Raw genomic sequence first — 23,544 nt, 5'->3', positions numbered from 1 at the left:
AAATTTTGAAGGGACGACAAATAGAGTGTATGCGCGCGGAGTTACTTGGACTGCTGAACTACATCTGCAACACTATCCGGTGTTGTCTTGTTCGTTCTTTTCTTTTCCACTTCGACCCTATCTCTCTCTTTTCTTTTTAAACCTTTTTCTCCTTGCTCATATAAGAGTTTTTTTTGGGGGTCACTAAACAGTCAGATCTTGCCGGGACGATTTGGTCTGCGAACTCGGCGCCCACAGGCTTTGAATTTATTTCATTTTATAATTTATAATAAACTAGTCTTCTTTCTTTTCTTCATCCTCTTCCTTCGCTTCTTGTTCTTCAATGCCTTTTTTTCAGCTCTTTTCTTGGCTGCTTCCTTTTCTCTTTCAATTGCTTTTTCATGTACTGACTTTGACCAATCAATTGCTTCTTGTAAGGTAATGGCAGGCGTTGGCACAACACGATGGTACCTGTAGATACCCGTCGACTGTTCTGCTTCTTGCTGATATTTTGTCTGCTTTAATAACTCAAGTGCTTGTTCAGCCTCCTTTTCTTGACCTTGAGTGTACCTGAACGGCTCGGTTTTGCCCAAAACATTAAAATACACTGTCAGATCGGTCGCGTTGGGTGTCTCTCCACTCTGCTCCACAAAGTCTTTGAGTTCATGTTCATACAAGGGGAAATGAATACAGTTCATGTCGATCCCAAACGATTCACAGTCCGTTCTGTGCCATGACCGTGTACCATAGGTTAGATGAGACTGTTGTGAAAATAAAAAGAGAGCCAACACGATGAGACCATAATAGAGAGCACGGCGATAGATTGGAAGCATGGTGGATACCATACCTTCAAGTATCACCGAGGAGAGACTGATGCCGTAGTAGATGCTGGGTAAGATATCGGACATGCTAACCGTATGCGGCGGAACTAGCCGAAGCATCACAACATGAGACGCCACAGCAGAACTGAGTAGGGATATTGAATTTTTATAAACTTGATTGACTGTAATTTCTGTTCCTAACAAAAAAAAGGAGATGTTTAGTTTGCTGTAGATCATGGTTGTAATCTATGTGTATGTGGTACCTGCAATACTGAGCCATGAAAGCTGAGCTGGGAGTTTGATCTGGCGCTTTGCCAGGAACTTGATCAAACAAAGAAACCCCATGTACCCAATGATGGCGCTCGTTATAAACTTTTGCACAGCTGCGTTCAGTACGAGATGAACTGAGAAACCAGAAAGCTTATACCATAATTTTGAGCTTGTTCTTTTCAGAAACCATTTCATAGGCGTGCCTGCATTCTCTAATTTTGGGTTCAGCAGTCCGTCTTGTAAACCAATACCTTGTTCAAGGCGATTGTAAACCACAAATGGGTACTTCAACATCAGATTGTGGGTTTCTCTAAACTTTTCAATAAATTTCATCTTTGTGAACGAGACAGGTTCCGCGTTTTCTACTGTAGAAAAATAAAAGCATTAGTTCTATATGTCGCCCCTTTTCTAGACGTAGACATACACTTTTCATGATAAGCAGATTCAACAATCCATGTAGAAACGTGAAGACCTGCACTGGCCATACATGTCACCTCTTGGTGGTTATGACCTTCACCTTCATAATATGCTCCATGGCTAATCAGCGCACATCCACGTATATGAAGCAGTCTAAATCGCTGATTCAATGTCTGCCACGTTATATTCATGTCTCTGCTGTGCCTATTGTCGTCATCTAACACGATCAATGTCCAGTAATCGTACACGTCATTGATCAATTTATCGCCATAGGCACTAATATTAAACATATTCAATATTGAATTTAGACTTCTATCAGCTATACTCACGTTACTTCCTGATGCTCTCTTTTGCTTGTTATTTGGGGTCGATAATCATGAGAATGAAGTTTACGAGTTGACGCAAAGTGCTCTAGCCGGATTTGATCTCCATTATGAACAAGTTCCAAAGGCTGAGACGAATTATAAAGACTCTTTTTCTTGTGAACAGTCCAAATATTGTTCAGATCAACATAGGGATACAATGTCACTTCCTGTTCTATAGTAACATGATATAAGATGTATTATATGTTACCAATTATTTTCACTTACGTTTGCTTCCACCTGTAAACTGATCTTTATGTGAATGAAGGTATCCGCCTGGAGACCCATCATGTTTGATCACAATCTGCGATCCATAGGCAATGTCTAGATATGCATCAGCACGGTATTTAATATAAACATCGATGCATAATTCACGACTTACTTTGTTGACTGGGTTCAAATTCGTTTCCAACAAGTGAGTATCGAAACCGCGAACTAAGGATGAGATCATGATCGCCCGCCTTTGAGACAATATCAAAGTGTATCTTAAAGATAAACATGTATATCCAAAATGGAAACACCCCAACACTGAAAAGATAAACATATAGCTTTCGAAGACACGCGTATATAGGCTGTCTGGTATTGGTCATATCGCTCCATATCTCTCTTCCAATCGAATACCAAATTACGGGGAAAATCAATGTTCCTGTCCATTTCGAACTAAACACGTTTAAAAAGATAAGAAACAAGGAAACTATTAACTGTTTAAAGATGATAATGCAATACCTGATAGAAAGTCCAATGCATAAGCCTGTTAGTATCTTCCAGAATAACAGATAAAGCCCACCGTATGGGTCACTAGAACCAAATATTAAATATTGCTGAGTCTCGTCTTGTTTTCTTACCTTTCACTCAAGCGGTTACGGACAATTGTCCACACAAAAGTAGCAGCAGCACTAAAGAACAGTACGAATACTTCTGGTGAAGCATATCTTGATTGAGTGATATGACCATTCTCTTTAATACAAAAAGGGGGTTACCACATGTTTATTGAGAATGCGCATTTTTTTTTTTTTTTTTACCTAAGATCAAGAGTGTTGCAGCAAGAGTACAAGTAGAGCGGGAATGGCCCATATTGCGGAGGGTAAGGTAGCAGATGGGAACGATCAAAGTCCCCAGAATAGCAGCAAGCCTACGCATGCCGATCAAAGGAAATTGATGGAATTCTCTATAAACAGAGATAAGTGGTCCATGTATATATAAATAAAAACATATACTTTACTGTCCAGCATATAAGAGGTCTTCAGTTCCATAGTATCCGACGATATACGCCAGACCTGTATTTATTAAGCCACTGAGAGGAGGATACTTTCCGATAAAGTACTTGTTAGCCATATACCAATTCGTCTGTCTACTCGTTTCCATTTCAATCTCTGTGATAAAAGGAGGATGTCCTAACTTCAGCACCCGAAAGTACAGGCTCAGTGCTGTCAGGATTACCAAGCGGATCCTTTCCTGAACGATGCCCTGAGACGACGTGTCTAGATGATTTTGATATTTTTTAAGCTTTTTTTCATCATCCTGATGATCCACTGGCTCCGTAAATGGATCTGATTTTCCTTGTAACCTTCTCGGCCTCAAGGAAAACCCCATGACTGACATAAAGAAAGAAAGAAAAAGGGATATGAATGAAGAGAGGCGAGAATGTGTTTTGCTTTCTAAAATACATAATTCAATTATTGCTAAATAAAGTTTAATTCATGCATTGCCAATACCGAGCAGAAAAAGAAAAAGTAGTACAAGTAACTCCGTCTGTGACGTAGAGTGGATCCTCACACACATACATTTTTTGCCCTTTTTTATATATTCTCTGTGTTCAGTGATGTCGACAGTGACAAGAAGAAGAGTTGCCGGTCATTCATCGAATTCGGATGATGATAACAATAATAGCAGCAGTTCTGTTAATTATAATAATCCTACTACTGAAAAGAAAATTGCCTATGACCCACATGATGTTGATGAAAGAAAGTCTACACCCAAACTAACTTTAATGGAAGAAGTTTTACTATTGGGACTTAAAGATAAACAAGTAATTAGTGATGAATTACACCGAGAAAAAGATAGTAATGCTGCTTTGATAGGGATATCTTTCCTTTTGGAATGACAGTATTAGTTATGCACTACGTGGATGTATTGTGATTGAACTAGCTCTTAGAGGAAGAATAGCCATGAAAAAGGATCCTATGCGTCGCTCCTATCCTCTGGCAGATCGATATATCGAAGTTATTAATGATGCAATCACAGGCGAAGTTTTATTAGATGAAGCCTTGAAGATGATGAAAACCAGTGAACATATGAGTGTAGCCAACTGGATTGATTTAATGAGCGGTAATAAATATATACATATACATACAGAGAGAGAAAGAGGCTGAATATTAATCAGTTCTTTGTGTTTAAAGGCGAAACATGGAATGTGATGAAGATTGGATATCAACTTAAACAAGTACGAGAACGTTTAGCAAAAGGTTTAGTAGACAAAGGAGTCCTTCGAACGGAGAAACGTAATTTTTTATTGTTTGATATGGCTACTCACCCTGTCGCTGATCCTGCAGTGAAAGAAGAGATCATTAAGCGTGTATGTACCATGCTTGTCACTCGTGTCTCACCTACAGCTATTGATGCTCAATCAGACGTCCCCCATGCGTATCTTAGAACGGTCAGTATGATCTGTGCCGCATATGCTGCAAATGTATTAGAAAATGCTCTACTTTATCTTCAGCCTGATTTAAGAGAACAAGCATTCAATAAGGTGGATGAATTGATGAACGAATACTCATCATGGCCATTTGGTAATGGTGCAAGTAAAGTTGAGATACCTTCGGGAACAGAACTTTCCATAGAGGTAGTGGCTAGTGCTTTAAATGTTCTCGCAAAGATGGATGCCATAGTAAGTGAACCTTTCATGTTAATAATCATCATTAACCCCTTTTATCATAGCTGTAAACACACACATCCTCCTTTCTTTTGATTTCCCTCCCTTCCCTTTTATTTTTGCCTCTTTATTTGATTTTTTCGTATAAAATACATAAGCTCTGTGGTGCCTTTTTTGCAAAATGTTGAACAAATCTAATTGGAAATCATCTATTCAGAGATACAGTTTTCATGTGTGACTATCAAGTCAAAGTGTTGTGTGCATTTAAAAAATCTTTAAAAAGTGCGCTTTATACTTTGTCAATCATGTCAACAACAACAGCAGCAGCAGTTGGTCCAACCAATTTCTCAAATGACGGAAAGGATGTGATTGAGAGACATTTGGAAGTGAAGAGTGAAAAGCACAAAAACATTCAAGATCTGTATGAGATCGAACGTACAGTGACTAAGATTATACGAGGCGGATACAAAAAGATCGCTTTGCAATTCCCTGACGAACTTCTGGCGGATGCAGCAACTGTGGCTGAACAGTTGCGAGAAAAGACACAAAAGGAGATCTTCATTTTAGCAGACACGTCTTATGGTAGTTGTTGTGTTGATGAAGTGGCAGCTGAGCATGTCAATGCAGATCTCATAGTCCATTATGGTCGATCTTGTTTAAGTCCGTAAGTGATGCTTATCATATTGCTTGTATGAAACTAAATTTTATAAAGTACATCGCATTTACCTGCTTTATATGTTTTTGGTCAACGTCCTATAGATATACAGCAGTGTACAAGTGAATTTGAAAAGCTCTTTCCTGATAAAGCTCAGCCTGTTATTATCATGTGCGATGTAGAATACTCATATGCGGTAGACAGTTTGACATCTGCTTTGCAAAAGACATATCAGTGTATTATTCCAACAGTGATACAGACAGAGTCCAAGTTACAATCAACACTTGATCAGCACAAGACTCTTTCGACTTGTGCCTCGCACGTAGAAAGACAAAGACTAGGTAAATCTTGTTGCGGAAAATGTAAAGGAGATTTAGAGGACGTGGTTCAGGATAAACCTGAGATTCTACCGGCTGAACCGTTGCAAGATATGAGTGAACTGAAAGAAGAGAAAAAGAAAGGAGGCAGATATTTTGAACTCCCAGAAAATGTGAGCATAGATACATGTTCCATCTTCTTTGTTGGAGAAGAGAGCTTGACTTTGACTAATATCATGATGGTTCACAACAAATGCCCTGTAAGTTATTATAATATGTCCATTTTTAAAGGTCTCTCATATCTCTTGATGTAAATAGGTCTATACTTACAATCCTAAAACCAACATTGCGAGAAAAGAATCTGTACAAGTAAACAAGATGCTAATGAAAAGGTATTGTATATCCAAATTCTCATCATCAGGAACTTTCTTTCCTTATTCAAAATGTAGATATTTCCTTGTTCAAAAGGCAAAAGATGCAGAAACAATTGGTATTGTCGTTGGCACATTAGGCGTGGGTAAGTTGAATACAGGCAATAGAAGCTATACGAACGATAACAATGGGGGTTTGTAGCTTCTTACTTAAATATCATCGATCATTTGAAAAGAATCATTCGGGCTTCTGGACGCAAATCATACTTGTTTGTTATGGGCAAATTGAATGTAGCAAAGATGGCAAATTTCATGGAAATTGATTGCTATGTGTTAGTGTCCTGTCCTGAAAACAGCTTGATTGATTCAAAGGTAAGTTCAAAGAGGGCAGGCGAACAATTTGCTTACGTTGATGATTAGGAGTTTTATCGTCCAATTGTCACACCATTTGAACTAGAAATTGCTCTTAGAAGGTAAAAACTAGAGTGTATATATTAAGTATATGTCGTTCAACATTGTCTATCAGGGACATGGAGTGGACAGGCGATTATATCACTGACTTCTCAAAGTTACTACCCCAGCTACGTTCAGATGACTTTTCTTATGATGACGAAAAAGATGATTTATCGAGTGATGAAGAGCCTCACTTTTCTTTGATCACTGGTCAATACAAGTCAACTCCCTTTAATAGAGCAAGAGACAGACAAGAGAGTGGTAAGATATAGTGTGTGAAAAAAAGATGTCGTTATAACTCTTCGTGTACGATAACAGACTCTGGAGAAGTGATCACAAGCAAACTAACAGATTTAACACTAAGAAGCAAAGAAACAAGTATTACGACGCTTTTGAACAGTACAGCAGGTAAGATTATTGTTTAAAAAGCAGTTGAATTGGTTGTAAACCATTGTTTCTAGGACAATATCTTCAAAACAGAACTTATAGAGGTTTAGAGGCAAACATTGGTCAAGATGCACCAGCAGAGTTGACAGAGGGGCTTTCTGGTATAGCTCGTGGATATAAAAATGAAAAGGAATAAAGATTTATTTATGTGCAGATGTAAATATTAACACATGAGGATTCCTTATTGAATATGCAACACTATTGACATGTAAATCATACTTTGGGTTCAATCAACTTCATATTCATCTTTTGGCGCATGCCTTCTGCATCTCCTTCAACAGACATTTCCACCTTAACTTTATCAAATGTCTTCAATACGATATCTCCTGCAACCAGGCTGTTGTGTTCCTCGTTATATTCAAATGGTTCTGAGATGTATACAATAGATTCAAGGCCGTATTTGGGCACAAGTACAGAAATACTATTCTTCAACACACGCAGCACACGGGCCTCTTCAATTTCGACTTTGTTTCTAAAGAACATGCTAGTAAAGAGTTCAACTGAGCTACGGCCAGCTTGTTGCGCCATTCTATTTCTAAAGTTCAAGTTATCACAGAGGTCCTTCATGGCATTTGTGTTAATTAAATCTGAATCCATGAGGGCATCTGGATCGATACATGCATGTAGCAGACGGTGCACTACGACATCTTTATAACACGTTATTAGTCTTCATGTCTGAATTAGTATCTGGCGTAATTACCTGCATAACGACGAATAGGTGATGTGAAGTGAGTGTAGATAGGACTGGCTAAACCATAATGCTTAAACTCCGATTCAGGTTCTGTTCCTGAACAAAAGTATTGTGCTTGCATCATACAACGGGTAGTCAAGATACGTACAAGTGTATTGAAATAAGGATCTTCAGGTATCTAATAAAAAAGACAGTTAGAGCATTGTTACTCTATATAAACAAAAGAATGCTTACCACAGCTTTATCAAGAGAATCAGCCAATGCTTTTGAACTGCTAATGTCCAGAGTAAATCCTTTTTCGAGAAGAATCTTGCGAAGTTGGTCAAAATTGTTTATAGGTGGCGCTCCATGCTTACGAAGCATGGCTGCACTAGGGAATCTAGAGTATATCTTTTTGGCAACAGAGATATTTGCGAGCAACATGAATTCTTCAACAAGAGAATTTGTTTCCTTTAGTTCTTTCATTTCCACATCTACAGGGTCTTGAGAGTCATTCTGAAGGTTAAATCTAAGCTCAGGTGAAGTTAAAGTCAAAGCACCAGCCTCTAGACGTCTTTGGCGAAGAATCTTGGCAAACTTGTTTAGCAAACGAATACCCTTTGTAACATCATCTTGCATGCGTTCATCATCAATACGACTTTGAGCTTCATCATAAGTGAATGAGAATTTGGATTTGATGATACTCTTGCAAAAGTCGACATTGACGATTTCCGCATTTTCATTCAATTCCCATACACAAGAAAAGGCAAGTCGTTCTACATTAGATCGTAAGGAGCAAAGATTAGTACCTAGAAGAGCAGGCAACATATCAATACGCTTGTCGACAAGATAAACGGATGTACCACGGCTTGCTGCCTCCTTGTCTATGTGTGTTCCAGGCTTGACAAAGTATGTGACATCTGCGATATGAACACCTACTTCGTAATTGCCGTTTGGTAGGAAACGGACGTGGAGCGCATCATCGATATCGGTACATCCAGGTGGATCGATACTGCAGACATTCAAATCTCTAAAGTCTATTCTATTTTCGTTCTTTACATGATGCTCGCGAACAACCCATTGATCGCCTTCTTCTGGCAAGTCGCTAAGCACGGCCTTTGAGAATTCTTGATAAGGAACATTATGCTCCAAAAGAATAACTTCTGTTTCTGTTTCTTTATCACCAGATGCACCTAATGTCTTGACAAAGTGACCCATAGGAAATCTGGAAGTCTTTGGCCAAGAGTCGATTGCCACAATGATACGACTACCAACCAAGCTACTGGCTTGACTAGTCTTAATTTTGATTTTGGGAATTCGACGATCTATAGCACGGAAAGTACAAGTGACGGGACCACGGTCGTTTCCTTTAGGAACGGAGTTTTTGAGAATAAAACCACAGTAACTAGAAGAGTAGAATGATGTTAGATCTCTATTTAAGCTTACGACATTATCTTGACTTACGGTCTCCATTTCTTTCTGATAATACCGACAACTTTACCCGTAGGCTCTGGCTCTCCAACTTTATCGGTTGTCTTTCTTTTTTTATTGGGGCTACTTTGGTCATCGTCGTCCTTTTTATCTGTCGACTCTTCTTCACCATACATCTTTTCGTCATCATCTTCATCCTCTATAGCAACAGAGGCACCACACTTCCACTCAGATTTTGGCAGTAACTCGACAGCAACTGTATCTCCATGAATGGCACGGTTGAAATTCTTTCTGCCCACGATATATACCGTCTTTATTTCTCCCTCCACTTCTCCTACGACCGTAGCTTCCAGAGTGTTGTAAGGAGTGACATTAAATGATGACTGTATAAGCTTGCCTTTTTTGATGCCATTTTGGATTTGAGCAGGAGTCAAATGTTCATCATATACAACGGTATCATCTGCTTGAGCTTGAGCTGCAGATAACATATCTACTAATTCAGGCACATCTTTAATGCCGGCAACATATTCAGCCACACTCATCGCTTTTATTCCTGACGCCTTTGCTTTATCCCGATTTGCAACATCGTCTGATAACAATATGACCTGTATGTCCTCACTAGGATTACTTGCTTTTAAGTGATCAGAGTACCATTTGGTTGCTATACGAATTGCTCTGTCATTTCTGTCATTAGGTGTCTCGTCTTTTAGCTTTTCAATAAAAGTATCCTTTTGGTGTTCATTAGCAAACATATAGAATCTCTTGGTCTTGTCTGCCAGAATCTCGACAAGTCGATTATATATAATAATATTCAAGTGTCGAACCTCTTCTTTAACTGTCTGTAATACAACAACATCTTTGATAGCTGGATGTTCCATAATATCAAGCTAAATAATAAACTTAATATACTAACTTTAATTGATCATATGATTACTTACCTGTCCCATAAAGACATTGGTGTCAACAACAAGATAATGAGGCTTCAAAGTTGCTGTAGATCTAGGTTCCGCAGACAACACAGGTTCATTCTGAGTACATTTTTTACATAGAGGTGAAGAACATGGAATGTCATCTCTCAAGTAGTGTTCCTTGACAACTTTCACTACGTTTCCTTTACGAGTTCGTTTTACAAAAGTCTTTGATCTAAGCATTCTTTTTTTGTTTAATCTAGAGAAAAACCAAAAGAAATGCAATATTTTCTATCAATAGTCACAGAAAGATGTATCTTTTGCACTCCGATTTTTTTTTGAAGCATCCCTACATTTGAATGGCATCAATGGCAACCAGAAGAGGCTGAAAAGCCGTTGAATAAGGATTAACCTGAGATCTAGCGACTTGTTTATATAGTTATGAACATTATAGCATAAAATAAGCAAATTAAATTCGAGATAATGACGAAATTAGTAGCAGTTGAAGTAGTAAAAAAGAAGGGAAATACTAGGAACACGCAAACGTGTAACCGTATATGCAATTCTGGTTTCTCCATTTTTTGGTTTAAGTATTTATGAATATTGACAAATCACTAAGCCTGTCCAGGGATTGATGTAAAATACCAATTTATAGTCCACAGCTTGGCTTGTGTTTCTTTACAGGAAGAAAGAGATATAAAAAGAAAGTTTTCTAATTTTATGTTATCAGTTTGATCACCAAAGACCACTTAGCTCATGTGTAATTATGATAAACTCCTATTCACATTATCTACCCTGTTATCTGGTGAATGTCAAACTAATGTAAAGCTTGGCTACGATTGTCAATGGCTGTACTCCTTAGATCCATAAATAAGGGAGAGAGAAAGGATAGTCAATCAATTAGAGTATGAAATAATACTAGGAAAGATATCTGGTCAAGCCTTAGGAACTTCTCTGTGTCAACTGCTAATACGCTTACTTTTTGGTCTTTTTACTTGGTTGATCCTGCTTACCGTGCATTCCACATAAATTAAACAATGAAGGCAATGCTCAATTGTCAAGCCATGCTCTTTAAGCCCTCTTATACCACTTATAAACAAAACCTCTAATTGTAAAGCGTCTAATCCCCAGTTCTTTGACAAACACTTGTAAATAAATACTGCATTTTATATAGCGACTGTTATATACATATATATTTTTTAACAAAAGAGGTGCTTTTATTCGGACTTTTTTGAGGGCTCCTAAAAGACTTGACATAAAGCTGCCTTCATGCTGGAGGCGTTCCAGGAGTGGCGGCTTTCATCAAAAATTCCAAGCATTGTTTGGAGGATTTATCCGCCAATTCCTAGTATTCTTGACAGTTAATAAAGCAAATACAACTATCTATTTGGTATTAAAATTTAACCTTCAAAGTGATCAACACGTTGAAGCACTGGTCCAAACGACTTAGATCAAGATTGGAATGGGGAATTAAAAATTCACCAATCTCAAATAGTCTATACATATGTGTATAGACTAAATCCATGGCGTATACCGATGCCTTGTGTCTTAATTACAATGTAACTTTCAGTTTATCTTGTGTAAAAATATCCATAACCCCTCACTTACCGCCAATAAGCATTCCAAAGACTGGAATTTCGGTAGGGCAGTCTTTCGACAGCAAATGATCAATCTCATCCTTCAGCAAGTTACAGAGTTTTGTAAAATCAGGGTGATATATGTGATCCTCTGTAACTATTTTAGGACCCTTGACTTCAACGTGGATTATTTGCTGTTCGCAGTCGTTGTAAATGACCTTATATCCTCCATTTGACTTACGGCCTAGCCCACCCTTTCTTGTTTTGCTCCCCAACGCTTCTTCGTTGGGACTAACAATGAATACAAATTTAAAGTTAATTCACCTAGTTTGTAAAATGTATAAATAACCTACCCAAAATAAGCGAAATGTTTGGTCTCTTTAAAGAAAGACGACAGAAGAGGAGTGACAAATCTTGTTCTGAATTTGTCTTCCAGATGGTGAGGGCCACAGACGGATTCCAGTTCCCTTATCCTCATTATAGGAGATTTTTAGTCTGAGTCTAACGATTTCTTCCAAAAAACTAAAGGTTTCTTCGCGAATCTAAACATTTGCGCACAAACCTCATAGTAACTTGTCTTATTATCGCTAACTAGAAATTTTTTTTGGTTAATTTTTTTCCACACTAAAAGACACCATATCCCAGGGAAGTCCCCTTCGGGAAGATATACTCAACTGACTCATTCTTACAGTCATTTCAAAACAAAATGAGATTAAGGATGCCATAAGAGCCGCATCTGGTCGAATAACTGTGCTAAGAAAAGAAATGAGGCAGGTGAGGGAGATGAGAATTCTAAAAAGAATTCCGAGTATTACTTGAGACAAGAAAATGCCCCGTTGAAAGCGCAAGCTAAGAGTACTTGTACTAGTGTAAATGAAGCAAGTAGGCCAAGATTCACGGAACAAGAGAAATTAGCCCATGGCTTGTTTTTGAATAATTTGTTACCTAAGCCTACTGTTGAACATCCATTTAACAAAGATTCGAATAGGAAGCTTATGGAAGGCGTACACGACAGTTCAATTGATGACAAGACGTTTAATTTTGCTCATGATCACCTTGTTCTGATTAGGCTACCAGCTATTATTCGTTAAGTCAAAGGTAAGTACAAGGTCGAGGCTGGTAAGCCATTTAAAATATTGGGCCCATGAGGAGCGTTTAGAGCTGCTGAGCTCATTAAAAAGGCAGTGGCTCCTTTTTGCCTTTTTTCCGTGCTTGTGTTGTTTCTTAGGGTGCGAGATTGATGCTTTGTTACTCTTAGCTTGGCAAACAGAAATCTCCTACTGCACCAAGCAGTGTACAAGATAATTACAAAGATTAACTAGTAAAGAAAAAAGCTAATTTGTACATTTAGAAAGATGTAGAAGTAAATGATGCTAGTGCTTCCGAAGACCAAGGCCTGAGTCCTCCGTCTTCGCCTGATGGAGAAAGTGACAGCAGTGGGGAAAGGGAAGTTCGTAAGCTAAAATCAAGATGTCGATCCCATTGATTGCGGCTGCTACATATTCTGAGACTGCTGGTCGTTACGAAATGGTAAGCAAGGCAAATAAAGGAAAAGACATAGAAGCATTGTCAGAAAAGGTACGCGGTAAATAGATGCATTGATATGCAGAAAGCAAATTACCAAATGAAAGATGACAAATAAGGCGGATTAAGCTATTATTATTTATGAAACTATAATTAATAAATTCCAAAGTATTAAACAAGTTTCTATTGTATTTAATATATTTTATATAATGTGTATGAAGTAATAACAGTAGCAAAGGAGTAGGGGGAAATGCTAAACCTTGTTTTTTTGATGAGTAGAAATCTTTAGATAATCGGAAGAAATCATTGGATGGCAATCTAGAGATTTCTAAGTTTTTCCGCAAAACGAAGAAATGCAAAAAAAATCTAGCGATTTCTTCTGATTATCTAAAGATTTATACGAAATTTCTTATTAAAACTTCCTTTCAAAATTTCCTACAGTGTCTATAACAAACTAGTTACTCACTTTAAATGGAACCATTTTAACCTTACATGTTGACTACAGCTTTACTCATGTTGTATATAGCTTGTTATAGAATCAAACAAAGAAAAGTACGATGAGATTGCGTGTATCTTTATTCGGAACAAAGTAAAGGGAATAAAGAAATGGTAGCATATTCAATATTTATATATTAAGAAGCTGCAGTATCTGAACCTTCAGACTCAACTCCGACTCAAAAAAATACCTGTTGAAAAAGTATTTTTTAGTCTGTCAGCCAAAAAATACCTTAAAAATTATCGAAGTAATAACCTACAGACTCATCTATACCTCATAATTCGACCCAAAAGTCAGTCAGTCCAATACTGATAAATTCAAAGTGGATGCCACTTCTTTTTTTAGTGCAAACGAAGATTGGCCTGCTGTTGATGACAGCAATACTTCTTGAAGAGTATATCTTCTTTGATAATTTATTAACTTGTACTGATTGCTTAACAACAACGAATGTTTAATACTTAGAATACTTGATATTTTGTAAGTGAAAATAAGGAATTATTTCATACTATTGACTGTTTTACTAATTACATCTGTTTATGTCTCAATTTTGGGACTTGTAGTTCATTTACCCTCTCAGTATTTAAATGAATTGACTAGATTTGCTCAAGGTGTGACAGATCTTAAAGTAACATTAGGTATTGTATTCAAACACTGAATAGTAGCGTGAACACTACAACTCATCATCTCTTTTTGCTGGTTGCCTTAGCCAGCTATACATTCTGTGGCCATCATTCTAGTCAATCTGGTGTTTTTCATGGTCATCTATTGAACGAGTGAACCAAAATCAGAGCAGTACTGGTATTTATGTGTTTTATAAATCCATAAAATAGGTAACGACCCTCTATTTATACAAGATGAGGGCATCGTATATCTAGTGTAGTCATGTTCCTGAGGCTCCTTTCTGACTCAGTGCCTGTACTCTTGTTTTTTTTTTTTTTCTTAATAAGGGGTTTTTATTTCACATATACTTTAGCCCCAGTTAGAGCGAACAGACAAAAAAACACTCCAATTAAATGTTATAAATAAAAAAGCTACTGGAGGTAAAAACTTGCGTAAAGTGACTTTTTTCCGTGCTTTGGTAGAAGCAAACGTATTTTTGTTTTCATTTATATTAGTTCTAATAATAAAAATAGCATACTAGTCGCTTTCAACTCGCTACGTTCGTTTTTGCACGTCACCGTGCTGCTGCAGGCTTAAGGGCTTCGCCCTTTATGATGAGTAAGGGCAAATGCTGAGTGAGATGTAGAAAGGTTTATGCATTTACAGACGAAGTAAAGATCGCATAATTTTATTTGATGACAGTCACATAATTACAAAAAAAGAAAGTGGCACAAGTATAGTTGAGCATAAGTTGGACATAATGCATATATTAATTGAGCAGAAGCTCTGAGTAAACAAAATTATTAATTGTATTTATATTCTCTGGTAAAAGGATTGATGTGCCAGAAAGAGAAGTGGCCCTTGATAGAGCGACATATAGTTGGTCATGCATAAACTTCAATGATTGGCCTTGGGACTTATTTATTGTCATAGCGAAACATAGTTTTACAGGAAATTGCTTCCTGCTGAGCATAAATTGCATATTGCCTTCTAGGGTCGATAGAGTACTGTATTTTTATTAATTATTGACGTTAATTTTATAAAATATTGTCGTAAAATAAAAAAAAAATATTTTCGTAAAAAGACGACAAAGAAAAATACGTTTGAATAAAACGACATCATGTCAAAAGAGAGAGAGATAATGAGTATATGTAGAAAAAGAGAGAAAGAGTATGTTAGTATTAGAGCACATATCCTAATATTAGTTTTACTTACCACCAAGGTGCATTCTGGGGAGAGTAGCGATAACTACCCAGGAAAGTTTAAACAAAAAAAAAAAGGAACGGAGGACAGAGAGAACCCAGGGCGTCAGAAGAGACTATTGGGGAACGTTCCAGATACACGCCAGAGAGCAGAGAGGGCGGGACAAGCGAGTCAGAGCAAGGACCATGAGGACAGGCTAGTTTTGATTGGTGAATCTTTGAACACTCAGAGGGACACTTGATAACTGCTGTAAAGAAGCAAAAAAAGGACTCAATTAAAATGGGTTTTTATATGTTTTTCTTTCAAGCAAGTTTCAGGATCGGGTACCTAAGACAAAGAAATCATGTCAAATAGAAGCAATCTGCTTCGTGACCATTCAAGAATATGCATTGCCAAATATGACTACATGTTCTTCTGGCTTTATGGAAAAACCGAGTAAAGAATTTAAACTTTTATAAAGAGACTAAAGAGGGACTATTTCTAATATTAAGTTAATTTCAACTCCAAGACAGCCCACCTGTTAATATTACTGTCAAATGAGATAGTGAACCATATTGTTTTTGTATTTGTTATTACTCTGATAATATTACAACGGTTTCAATACGACACCTCAATTTGGAAATACAGTATCTCCATGGATGTCATGGCTGATACTACGAAAATATTCTTGGTAACGGCGAATTTACATTTCATACAACATGAATTTTGTTCTCACCATTGGGTGCATTTATTTTCGGTCACAGGCGAATTTACTTTCCGGAAAGAGTGTATATCTTGGGATGAGCCCTATGGGAGCATCAGGTTTGTTTACCAGGCGAACCCTAAGCATATACTGACCAATACGCATCACAATTAGCCTTGTTCCGTTATAAAGACCACTTGTTGGGTTGATGTTTCTAAGGAGCGAAACTGGTTCCAATATATATTCGAATGATTAGAGTGATAGTGTTATGCATATTTTAAAGGCATATTGTGTGTCAAAGACGCGTTTTTATTTGAAATAAAAAGTGTACAGGTACAGGAAACAGCTGTTTAATGAAAAGACAAGCAGTAAGGACAACTTGAATGAAATGAAATTTTAATTTTTTGATGCAGATTTTGCTCGAGTCGTACGTTTTGGCGTCTCTGGCTCAGCAGGTTTTGTGGATGCCTATATGAAAGTATTAGAGGATGTATAATCAAACCGTTTTCACTTACAGTTATTCGCTTTTTTATAGAATCAATTATATTCGCTTGCTGCTTTAAAAGTTCGTTCTTTAACTTTGATTCTCGAATACCCTTTGGGTTCAACCAAGACAAGAGTTGCTCAATCTAAAGGTACAATTAGTATTCTTTTTTTTTTTTCATCCTTTGTATAATCTTTACCTCTTCAGGTTCAGAATAATATTTCCACCATCCTTTGTATTCACTTGGATTGCCAGAGATAAGTTCATCCATACGGTTTTCGAGCCATTCACTTTCTTCCACTAATCCTTGATCTTTCATTAGCTTCAGGACAAAGGAACGGCCACCACCGTAGCCATAGTGACGCTCAGGTAGATCAGTCATGTAATCTCTTTCTAGTAACAATTGAATGTCAACATCTGTCGGACTGTGTACATACAATCTTCCTGTTCCGTATGTGTTGGATACACCAATGTTATCAAGATATATATATTGATTATAGAATCTATCTTTCCCCAAGGGACGTATTCTCAGTGTCATATATCTTCTCATGCATCTCTCCAGGTGCTCCTCCTGTATATCTTTATAAATATAATCATGTGTAATATCTACAAATATACTTGCCTTTTTCTTTAAAACTTTCTCTTCTTCCTCGAGCTTGCGTCTTTCATTTGCCTTATTCTTTTGCTCTTGGTTCTTTGCCTTTGCTACCTCTCGCTGTTCAGCATGAACCTTCTTTCGTACATGTTCCATTTCTTCTCTCTCTCGTTGCTTTTGTTTAAGCTTCTCTTGCCTTGATTGATGTCTGCCTTCACGACTCAAGTTTTGATCCTCAGATCTATATGTGAATTCATATTAAAGAGACTATTCGGTGTTTTTTTTTATGTTTGGTCATACGAGTCACTTTCATCAGATTCATTATCTGAATGATCAGAGCTGTCGCTGCTGTCAAGGTGCTCTTCTTCTTCCTCTTCGCCATTATTTCCTTTTGCTCTCTTCTCAGCACGATCTCGCTTATCCATTTCAATTCTCCTAAATGATCTACATATTATATTAATATACCATATGGTAGACTAAGGATCACTTACAGAGCTTTGCTCTCTTTGTTAAGTTCAATCTTTTGTTTACGATATTCCGACAGTTGTTCTTGACAGTATTCCATATAATTTCTAAATAAAATGTCAATTATACATGCATCTTTTGATATACGCCCTTACTTGATCAAGTTAGATTCATTGACCACATTGACCAAAAATTCCAAGATATCAAGCTTTTGTTTGAGGCTTAAAGTAGGGTATCGCTTTTCTCTTTCAGCGGCTGTCGAATTTGCACGAGGAACAAGATGCTGCAAGATTTCATTCAAATCAGGAATCATATCGGGAGTTGCCACGTCATTCAAGCAACCTATCAAACTGGATTCCCATCCACGTCGCTCAGTGCTTGCACGTAACTCTTTATGATCCCATCTTGAACTAATTCTCAAATGTTCCTTGTCACGCCATCCTCTTTCTACAGTAGGAAGCACAGGTTTACGTTCCTCTTTGGTATCTTCTTCTTCATCCGATTCTTCTTGATCTTCTAGATCCTCGATGTATTGGTCCACAACGTCGCCATTGATTATTTCGTTGGAGGTATCATCATTACGTTCATTGATAATCACATTGAGTAGACACGCGTTATACTCGACAAGCACAGTTGCTTTGGGTTGATGCGTATTATGGAATAATGCGCCCTCAAATTCGTCTACGCTATAAGCCGAAACCTTCAATGGCTCAGCAAATACGGTCAAGAAAGACCAAACAGAGAGGAAAGAATCAAAGAGCTCAGGGGGTATGGATGATTCCTTGTGGGGCATGGGTCGCAAAGATCTTCCGCCGCTAGGATAAGGAATAATGATCTCTTTGCTATCACATTTTTGGGGCGACATGTCAACAAGCAGCCAGTTTAATGATGGGTCTTTGCGATAAATTGGGAGATCCAGATCTTCCAAGGGGTATTTTACAGCCACTTGACGTTTACGTTCCTCCTTTTGCCGTTCTCGTTCCTCTTTTAGTTTAGCCTTTTGTAACATCGATTCTTCCTTTTTAGCTTTTCTTTCTGCCATTCTGTCATCCGTCGTTCGTGTCTGCATTAATTTTCGTCGTTTGTTGCTCTTGAGAAAATCATTTTGTGCTTCCTGTAGGTGTTGAGGTAAAGTTGAATCAATGCAATAGTATTGCGCTATATTTGGCTACATAATACATCAGTTAATAAAGAATAAAAACAAATGAAACCGTACCTTGATCAACCATGGAGCACCAACATAGTTATCTCTATAAAAGCACTCACGGATAAAGCACTGGACATTATGACGATTAAATGATTCACGTTCTCTTCTGATAGAATATTGACCGACGGTACGAATATACTCTTCTAACGATCTTCCTTTTTCGTCAATTAGCTGTACCTTATACATCCTTCCTCCTAGAGATAACATATGATTATTTTCTCCTTCAGATGGATGAAGGAAAGCATCTGGAAATCGGAGTCTACCGTTTGGTTGTCTAGGCACTTCAGACGAAGACGGTTGCTGCTGTGGTTGCTGTTGCCGTGTTGATTCATTGTTCATTGACCAACTGTCAGGGATAATATCGACGATTCTAGCAAAGTAACTTAAACAAAGAAATGAGTAAGTATGTTCCAAAACAGGTAATTGAATACTATACTCATTGTTATTCAAGGTGCATTGAACAACTTCACCCACAAGATAATTGTCTTTGAAATAATTCATGATATCATCAATGAGTTCATCCAGTCGAATCGTTTCTATATATATAAAGTGAGTCTACATCCATGATAAAAATTTATTGCTGTTAACCCTACGGAATTGAACCCGAGCCAGTATCTTTTTTCGTAACACTTCAGAAAATTTGAACTCTGCTCTGTCACCCTCCATCCTTTCACTTTCCAAGGCTTGTTCATATGTCAAGTTTTGTCTACCAGTAACTTCACACTCCCAGACAGCTTGATGATATAAAGATAATTTGTTTATATATTCTCTGCATTATTATGCAAGTGCACATTAGTTATTTTACAAAATAGAAAAAAAAAAAGTATTAAATGCTTTTACTCGTAATTATCAAATACTTCATTAGTCGATCGAAGGTACCACACTTCTTTCCTCTTGCGCTTTGGTTCATAAGGAATAGTCGCCGCAGGTGGAATTCGCTTTCTGTTCAAGAGTGGCATATAATATAAATATGTGCGTGTGTGTGTGTCGTATAAAAGAAAAAAAAAAAAAAAAAAAGAAAAAAAATAAAACATCACCCCTTTTACAGAATATCCACTCTGAACTTTAAGGTATTTCAGCCAATAAAAATATGAATTTTGACCAGTGATCTCAGGCTTTTTTTTTTTTAAAAAAAAAAACAGTATGTGTGATTGAAGAGTCCCTCTATAGATATCTTGATTAAACTGATTGAAATAAGCTTAAGGATGAAGCAACATCAGACAACATAAGGGATAATAAAGGTTGTCTTTACCTTTGGTTTGAAAAAAAAAAATTATGCTAAAGAAAATTGAAAAGAGAGAAAGAGATCAAGCAAGATTGAAAGCACATACATACATGTACATAATTTGATCATCTTGAAAGCCCTGATTTATTCTTAAGCCATTGACAGCCCCCATGTGCAAAGTCTGATGATGTTGGCGTCACCTACTTCGCATGAAGTAAACATTTATGGAAGAATCTCTCAATATATATGCTTGTCGGTTAACAAGATAGTAGACAATTAGTCCTTTAAGTGAAGAGTATTATCTATAACAATAACTAGAAAAATCACGGATCACTACGTCATATACTTGTTCATGACATGGATTCAACAAGAATCAATCGGTTGAAACATAAAAATTATACAGAAGCGACCCCCTGAGTTTTCATTTATGCGTGCTTGATGTTTTATAAATCCCCCTTTCTTTTTCTCTTTCTCTCTTTAATATATAGTGTTTCTGAATTATTCTCAGAGAATATAAAAAAAAGAGCTTATCATCATAAATCATCCGTGGTAGTAAATGGGCTTTATCAGTAATGATTATACTTGTTGGCATGATACAATTGATCCAATATGCTATGTCGTCCGGACCGAACACAATTTCGGCCAATCAGAAACAAAATATCACTCTCACAGGAACAAAATATCGTCCAGTCAGAAATAAGCTTTCGCTGCCATAGGAATAAAGGCCAACACTACATGCACCAGAAAATAGGATAATACTACGGGTGTTACCTACGTTATCACTTTACAAACTCACAATACTAAAGCATTTGCTTAACCTAAGGCTGCTCAGTTCACTCTCTCTGATATAAAATTCGAATATATCATAATTACACGTGAGCTAAGTGGTTTTGATGATCAAACTGACAGCATAAAATTAAAATATAAAAATCTCTTTTTATCCCTTTCTTCTTCCTGAAAAGAAACAATCAAGATAAAAAATTTATAAAAGCCATGTTTAGATTGACACTACATATTGGAAGGTTTTGTTGGGCTACATCATAGGTAATGGGTAGAGACAGCGCTCGTAGTATTAGTCTAACTTCTGGTGCATTTTCTGGTACATGTAGTGTTTCCCATAATCTATGAAATAACTTCAAAAGTCAACGCCTAGAATAATACCAAGAGAGAAGCGCTTGAATTCAGCTATAATGACGGATGTTCTGATGTTTTCAACAATAAAAAAACGAAGGTCAATTCAATGACTATCACAGTAGAAGTGTACGTCAGAGATGTTGCGCTTGATGTACACATAGAAAACTCTAGTGAGAGCTTCCCCGAAATGCTTAACAGAGATAGCCGCTATTCTGGGTTGATCAAGGTCACCATTAAAGAAGAAAAGCAGGATAAACAATTGATGAAGAAACTAATTATTAATGCAACCAAGTTTAACATCCTGGCTACATGTTCATTGTTACTTTCATCAGTAAACGACCGCTTTGTAACCACTGGATCATTTTGTCATGAATCTGTACACTACTTAAATCCTCGCTTCACTCAAATTTTATTCAGAGAAAGCTTAGTTAAATCATTTTATGATGAGCAAACTGCACCTCGACCAGAAGTAACCGCTTGCAGACAACTTATGTCCGCATTTGACCACAAAGCGACATACTTTACCTACAGATCCAGTATTTTTGCCAGCCCGATCATGCAACCAGCCTCTGTATTCACTGTTTGCAATGCTCCTTCCAATGGGTATGGCATGTCTATGGACAACAATGCTCATCTTGTTTCAGTTTTTTTTTCAAATCAATGGGCACATGGATAATTAAAGAGCAGACTATTGCTTTGAGCAACATTGAGAAGTTGAAAGAGTTCGTTTCTAATAATGTTGATGTTTGTGAAATTGTGGGTCGTACCTTCCACGATTGCCGTGTGGCTCACTCCGGCTTCGGATGTGATTATAGACCATCAGACCGCGCTTTTATTGTCATAATTATATTAAAAGCTAAATTTTCACTAATCAAAGTCCTTTAAATCTTTCAAAGCCGCACATTGTGGTGTAAAAAATGTCAAGTGGATTATCTGAAGAAGAAATCAATGAACTGCAAGAGCTCAGAGACCTGGCGCTATTTATTGGATCAGCTGTACGACCAGATAAAAGTCGCATAAATTGCGGATCGTGGCTTGTGACTGCTTTCCTTTTTCGGACCACAGCGCACGCGAGCTCTGTAACAAAGACACACGAGAACCAGGTGCAAATGAGATCCTTCCTTTAACTACTTCAGCCAGTCGCAATGGTATGTATAGAGAGAAAAGAAAAAAGATAAATATAAAATAAGGGAGTGTGGATGGATGAATGGATGGATACATGGATGGATGATTAAATAAAAAAAGAGGAGAAAATAACACTGGGTGTTTTGAAAGGAAGGAACATGTCACTCATTAATTTGCATTTTACTATAGCCCTTCGTCAAGCAACAGAAGAACAAGGCCTACTTCAAGCGTTTCCAAGTCAAGTACCGCAGAAGAAGAGGTAAAGAAACATTGCTCAACTTATATACAAATGCAGATAATTGACGAATATACATTGAATAGAGGGTAAGACTGATTACTATGCCCGTAAGAGACTTGTCGTTCAAGCCAAGAACAAGTACAACTCTCCCAAATACAGAATGGTTGTCCGTTTCACCAACAAGGACATCATCTGTCAAATCGTCTATGCTAAGCTCCAAGGTGACTTTGTCCTTGCTGCTGCTTATGCTCACGAACTTCCCCGTTACGGTATCAAGGGTGGTTTGACCAACTGGGCTGCTGCCTATGCCACTGGTCTTTTGCTTGCCCGTCGTGTTCTCACCAAGCTTGGTCTTGCTGACAAGTACGAAGGTTTCGCTGAACCCGATGGTACCGTTCAAATGGTTGAAGCCGCTGAAGATGCTCCTCGTCCCTTCAAGGCTTTCCTTGATGTCGGTCTCGCTCGTACCTCCACTGGTGCCCGTGTCTTTGGTGCCATGAAGGGTGCTTCCGATGGTGGTATCTACATCCCCCACAGCGGTAACCGTTTCCCTGGTTTCGATATTGAAACCAAGACCAACGATGATGAACTCCTCCGTAACTACATCTACGGTGTTCACGTCGCTGAATACATGGAATACCTTGAAGAAGAAGATGAAGAACGTTACAAGAAGCAATTCTCCACTTTCATCAAGGAAGGTATCACCTCTGACATGGTCGAAGACATGTACTCTGCTGCTCACGAAGCTATCCGTGAAAACCCTCTTCCCGAAAAGAAGGAAGCCAAGAAGCCTGTTAAGACCGGTCCTCAATTCAACAAGCGTGTTCGTCTCACTAGAAAGGAACGTCTTGCCAAGGTCAAGGCTGCCAAGGCTGCTTTCGCCGCTGATCAATAAGTTACCTTGTTTAAAAACACTTGTGGTGTTGTTGTAATAAAATAATCTATTACCATCGAATTAATAATGATGTTTGCGACATCTTTTGTATGATATTAAAAAGAGATCTAGAGCCAAACTG

General features: G+C 37.6%; 7 protein-coding genes across 7 annotated transcripts; 4 read left to right on the top strand and 3 right to left on the bottom strand.

Moving 5' to 3' along the window:
* Positions 1–174: 174 nt before the first annotated feature.
* On the bottom strand, positions 175–3,488 carry RHIMIDRAFT_139122 (uncharacterized protein). The gene is made up of 10 exons (XM_023605665.1): positions 3,072–3,488; positions 2,872–3,017; positions 2,695–2,806; positions 2,576–2,647; positions 2,232–2,509; positions 2,078–2,173; positions 1,817–2,024; positions 1,495–1,763; positions 1,064–1,435; positions 175–997 (listed from the first exon to the last, which is right to left on the bottom strand). The coding sequence occupies exons 1-10, from the start codon at positions 3,449–3,451 to the stop codon at positions 264–266; spliced, it is 2,667 nt and encodes an 888-aa protein (XP_023465727.1). The 5' UTR covers positions 3,452–3,488; the 3' UTR covers positions 175–263.
* Positions 3,489–3,633: 145 nt separating this feature from the next.
* On the top strand, positions 3,634–4,892 carry RHIMIDRAFT_139112 (Golgi phospho protein 3). The gene is made up of 4 exons (XM_023605664.1): positions 3,634–3,878; positions 3,931–4,177; positions 4,249–4,736; positions 4,787–4,892. The coding sequence occupies exons 1-4, from the start codon at positions 3,672–3,674 to the stop codon at positions 4,790–4,792; spliced, it is 948 nt and encodes a 315-aa protein (XP_023465726.1). The 5' UTR covers positions 3,634–3,671; the 3' UTR covers positions 4,793–4,892.
* A 134-nt stretch (positions 4,893–5,026) lies between these two features.
* On the top strand, positions 5,027–7,100 carry RHIMIDRAFT_237834 (diphthamide biosynthesis protein 2-like protein; the record flags this gene model as incomplete). The annotated part of the gene is made up of 9 exons (XM_023608829.1): positions 5,027–5,385; positions 5,434–5,953; positions 6,012–6,085; positions 6,143–6,210; positions 6,267–6,436; positions 6,485–6,537; positions 6,591–6,778; positions 6,836–6,925; positions 6,979–7,100. 9 exons carry the CDS (start codon positions 5,027–5,029, stop codon positions 7,098–7,100), a joined length of 1,644 nt encoding a protein of 547 aa, XP_023465725.1.
* A 77-nt stretch (positions 7,101–7,177) lies between these two features.
* Positions 7,178–10,216, bottom strand: RHIMIDRAFT_202869 (RNB-domain-containing protein; the record flags this gene model as incomplete). Its single annotated transcript, XM_023606645.1, has 5 exons — positions 7,178–7,611; positions 7,665–7,833; positions 7,890–9,039; positions 9,099–9,952; positions 10,004–10,216. The coding sequence occupies 5 exons, from the start codon at positions 10,214–10,216 to the stop codon at positions 7,178–7,180; spliced, it is 2,820 nt and encodes a 939-aa protein (XP_023465724.1).
* Positions 10,217–16,318: 6,102 nt separating this feature from the next.
* RHIMIDRAFT_283772 (uncharacterized protein) lies at positions 16,319–19,822 on the bottom strand. Its single transcript, XM_023613151.1, has 11 exons — positions 19,647–19,822; positions 19,400–19,575; positions 19,243–19,342; positions 18,816–19,188; positions 17,755–18,767; positions 17,626–17,706; positions 17,435–17,578; positions 17,162–17,375; positions 16,739–17,110; positions 16,571–16,684; positions 16,319–16,523 (listed from the first exon to the last, which is right to left on the bottom strand). The coding sequence occupies exons 1-11, from the start codon at positions 19,763–19,765 to the stop codon at positions 16,452–16,454; spliced, it is 2,778 nt and encodes a 925-aa protein (XP_023465723.1). The 5' UTR covers positions 19,766–19,822; the 3' UTR covers positions 16,319–16,451.
* A 1,163-nt stretch (positions 19,823–20,985) lies between these two features.
* Positions 20,986–22,013, top strand: RHIMIDRAFT_283771 (uncharacterized protein). Its single transcript, XM_023613150.1, has 2 exons — positions 20,986–21,075; positions 21,141–22,013. The coding sequence occupies exon 2, from the start codon at positions 21,272–21,274 to the stop codon at positions 21,839–21,841; it is 570 nt and encodes a 189-aa protein (XP_023465722.1). The 5' UTR covers positions 20,986–21,075; positions 21,141–21,271; the 3' UTR covers positions 21,842–22,013.
* RHIMIDRAFT_215677 (uncharacterized protein) lies at positions 21,992–23,538 on the top strand. The gene is made up of 3 exons (XM_023607292.1): positions 21,992–22,313; positions 22,480–22,549; positions 22,612–23,538. The coding sequence occupies exons 1-3, from the start codon at positions 22,311–22,313 to the stop codon at positions 23,421–23,423; spliced, it is 885 nt and encodes a 294-aa protein (XP_023465721.1). The 5' UTR covers positions 21,992–22,310; the 3' UTR covers positions 23,424–23,538.
* The last annotated feature ends 6 nt before the right edge of the window (positions 23,539–23,544 follow it).

Source organism: Rhizopus microsporus, assembly GCF_002708625.1.
Source record: "Rhizopus microsporus ATCC 52813 unplaced genomic scaffold scaffold_9, whole genome shotgun sequence".
Classification (NCBI taxonomy): domain Eukaryota; kingdom Fungi; phylum Mucoromycota; class Mucoromycetes; order Mucorales; family Rhizopodaceae; genus Rhizopus; species Rhizopus microsporus.
This window is presented reverse-complemented; position numbering and strand designations above follow the sequence as displayed.

What these genes read in the sequence shown, in the direction of transcription:
- RHIMIDRAFT_139112 (XM_023605664.1), top strand. Translation starts at nt 3,672, where the DNA reads ATGTCGACAGTGACAAGAAGAAGAGTTGCCGGTCATTCATCGAATTCG. An exon ending in TGGGACTTAAAGATAAACAA is followed by an intron (nt 3,879 to 3,930) that starts GTAATTAGTGAT and finishes CTGCTTTGATAG; the next exon opens with GGATATCTTTCCTTTTGGAA. An exon ending in CTGGATTGATTTAATGAGCG is followed by an intron (nt 4,178 to 4,248) that starts GTAATAAATATA and finishes TTGTGTTTAAAG; the next exon opens with GCGAAACATGGAATGTGATG.
- RHIMIDRAFT_215677 (XM_023607292.1), top strand. An exon ending in CAAGTACCGCAGAAGAAGAG is followed by an intron (nt 22,550 to 22,611) that starts GTAAAGAAACAT and finishes TACATTGAATAG; the next exon opens with AGGGTAAGACTGATTACTAT.
- RHIMIDRAFT_283772 (XM_023613151.1), bottom strand. Translation starts at nt 19,765, where the DNA reads ATGCCACTCTTGAACAGAAAGCGAATTCCACCTGCGGCGACTATTCCT. An exon ending in ACTGGCTCGGGTTCAATTCC is followed by an intron (nt 19,343 to 19,399) that starts GTAGGGTTAACA and finishes TTATATATATAG; the next exon opens with AAACGATTCGACTGGATGAA. An exon ending in ATTATTCTGAACCTGAAGAG is followed by an intron (nt 16,685 to 16,738) that starts GTAAAGATTATA and finishes TTGTACCTTTAG; the next exon opens with ATTGAGCAACTCTTGTCTTG.
- RHIMIDRAFT_139122 (XM_023605665.1), bottom strand. Translation starts at nt 3,451, where the DNA reads ATGTCAGTCATGGGGTTTTCCTTGAGGCCGAGAAGGTTACAAGGAAAA. An exon ending in GACCTCTTATATGCTGGACA is followed by an intron (nt 3,018 to 3,071) that starts GTAAAGTATATG and finishes CTCTGTTTATAG; the next exon opens with AGAATTCCATCAATTTCCTT. An exon ending in ATTTGAACCCAGTCAACAAA is followed by an intron (nt 2,174 to 2,231) that starts GTAAGTCGTGAA and finishes ATGCATATCTAG; the next exon opens with ACATTGCCTATGGATCGCAG.
- RHIMIDRAFT_283771 (XM_023613150.1), top strand. Translation starts at nt 21,272, where the DNA reads ATGACTATCACAGTAGAAGTGTACGTCAGAGATGTTGCGCTTGATGTA.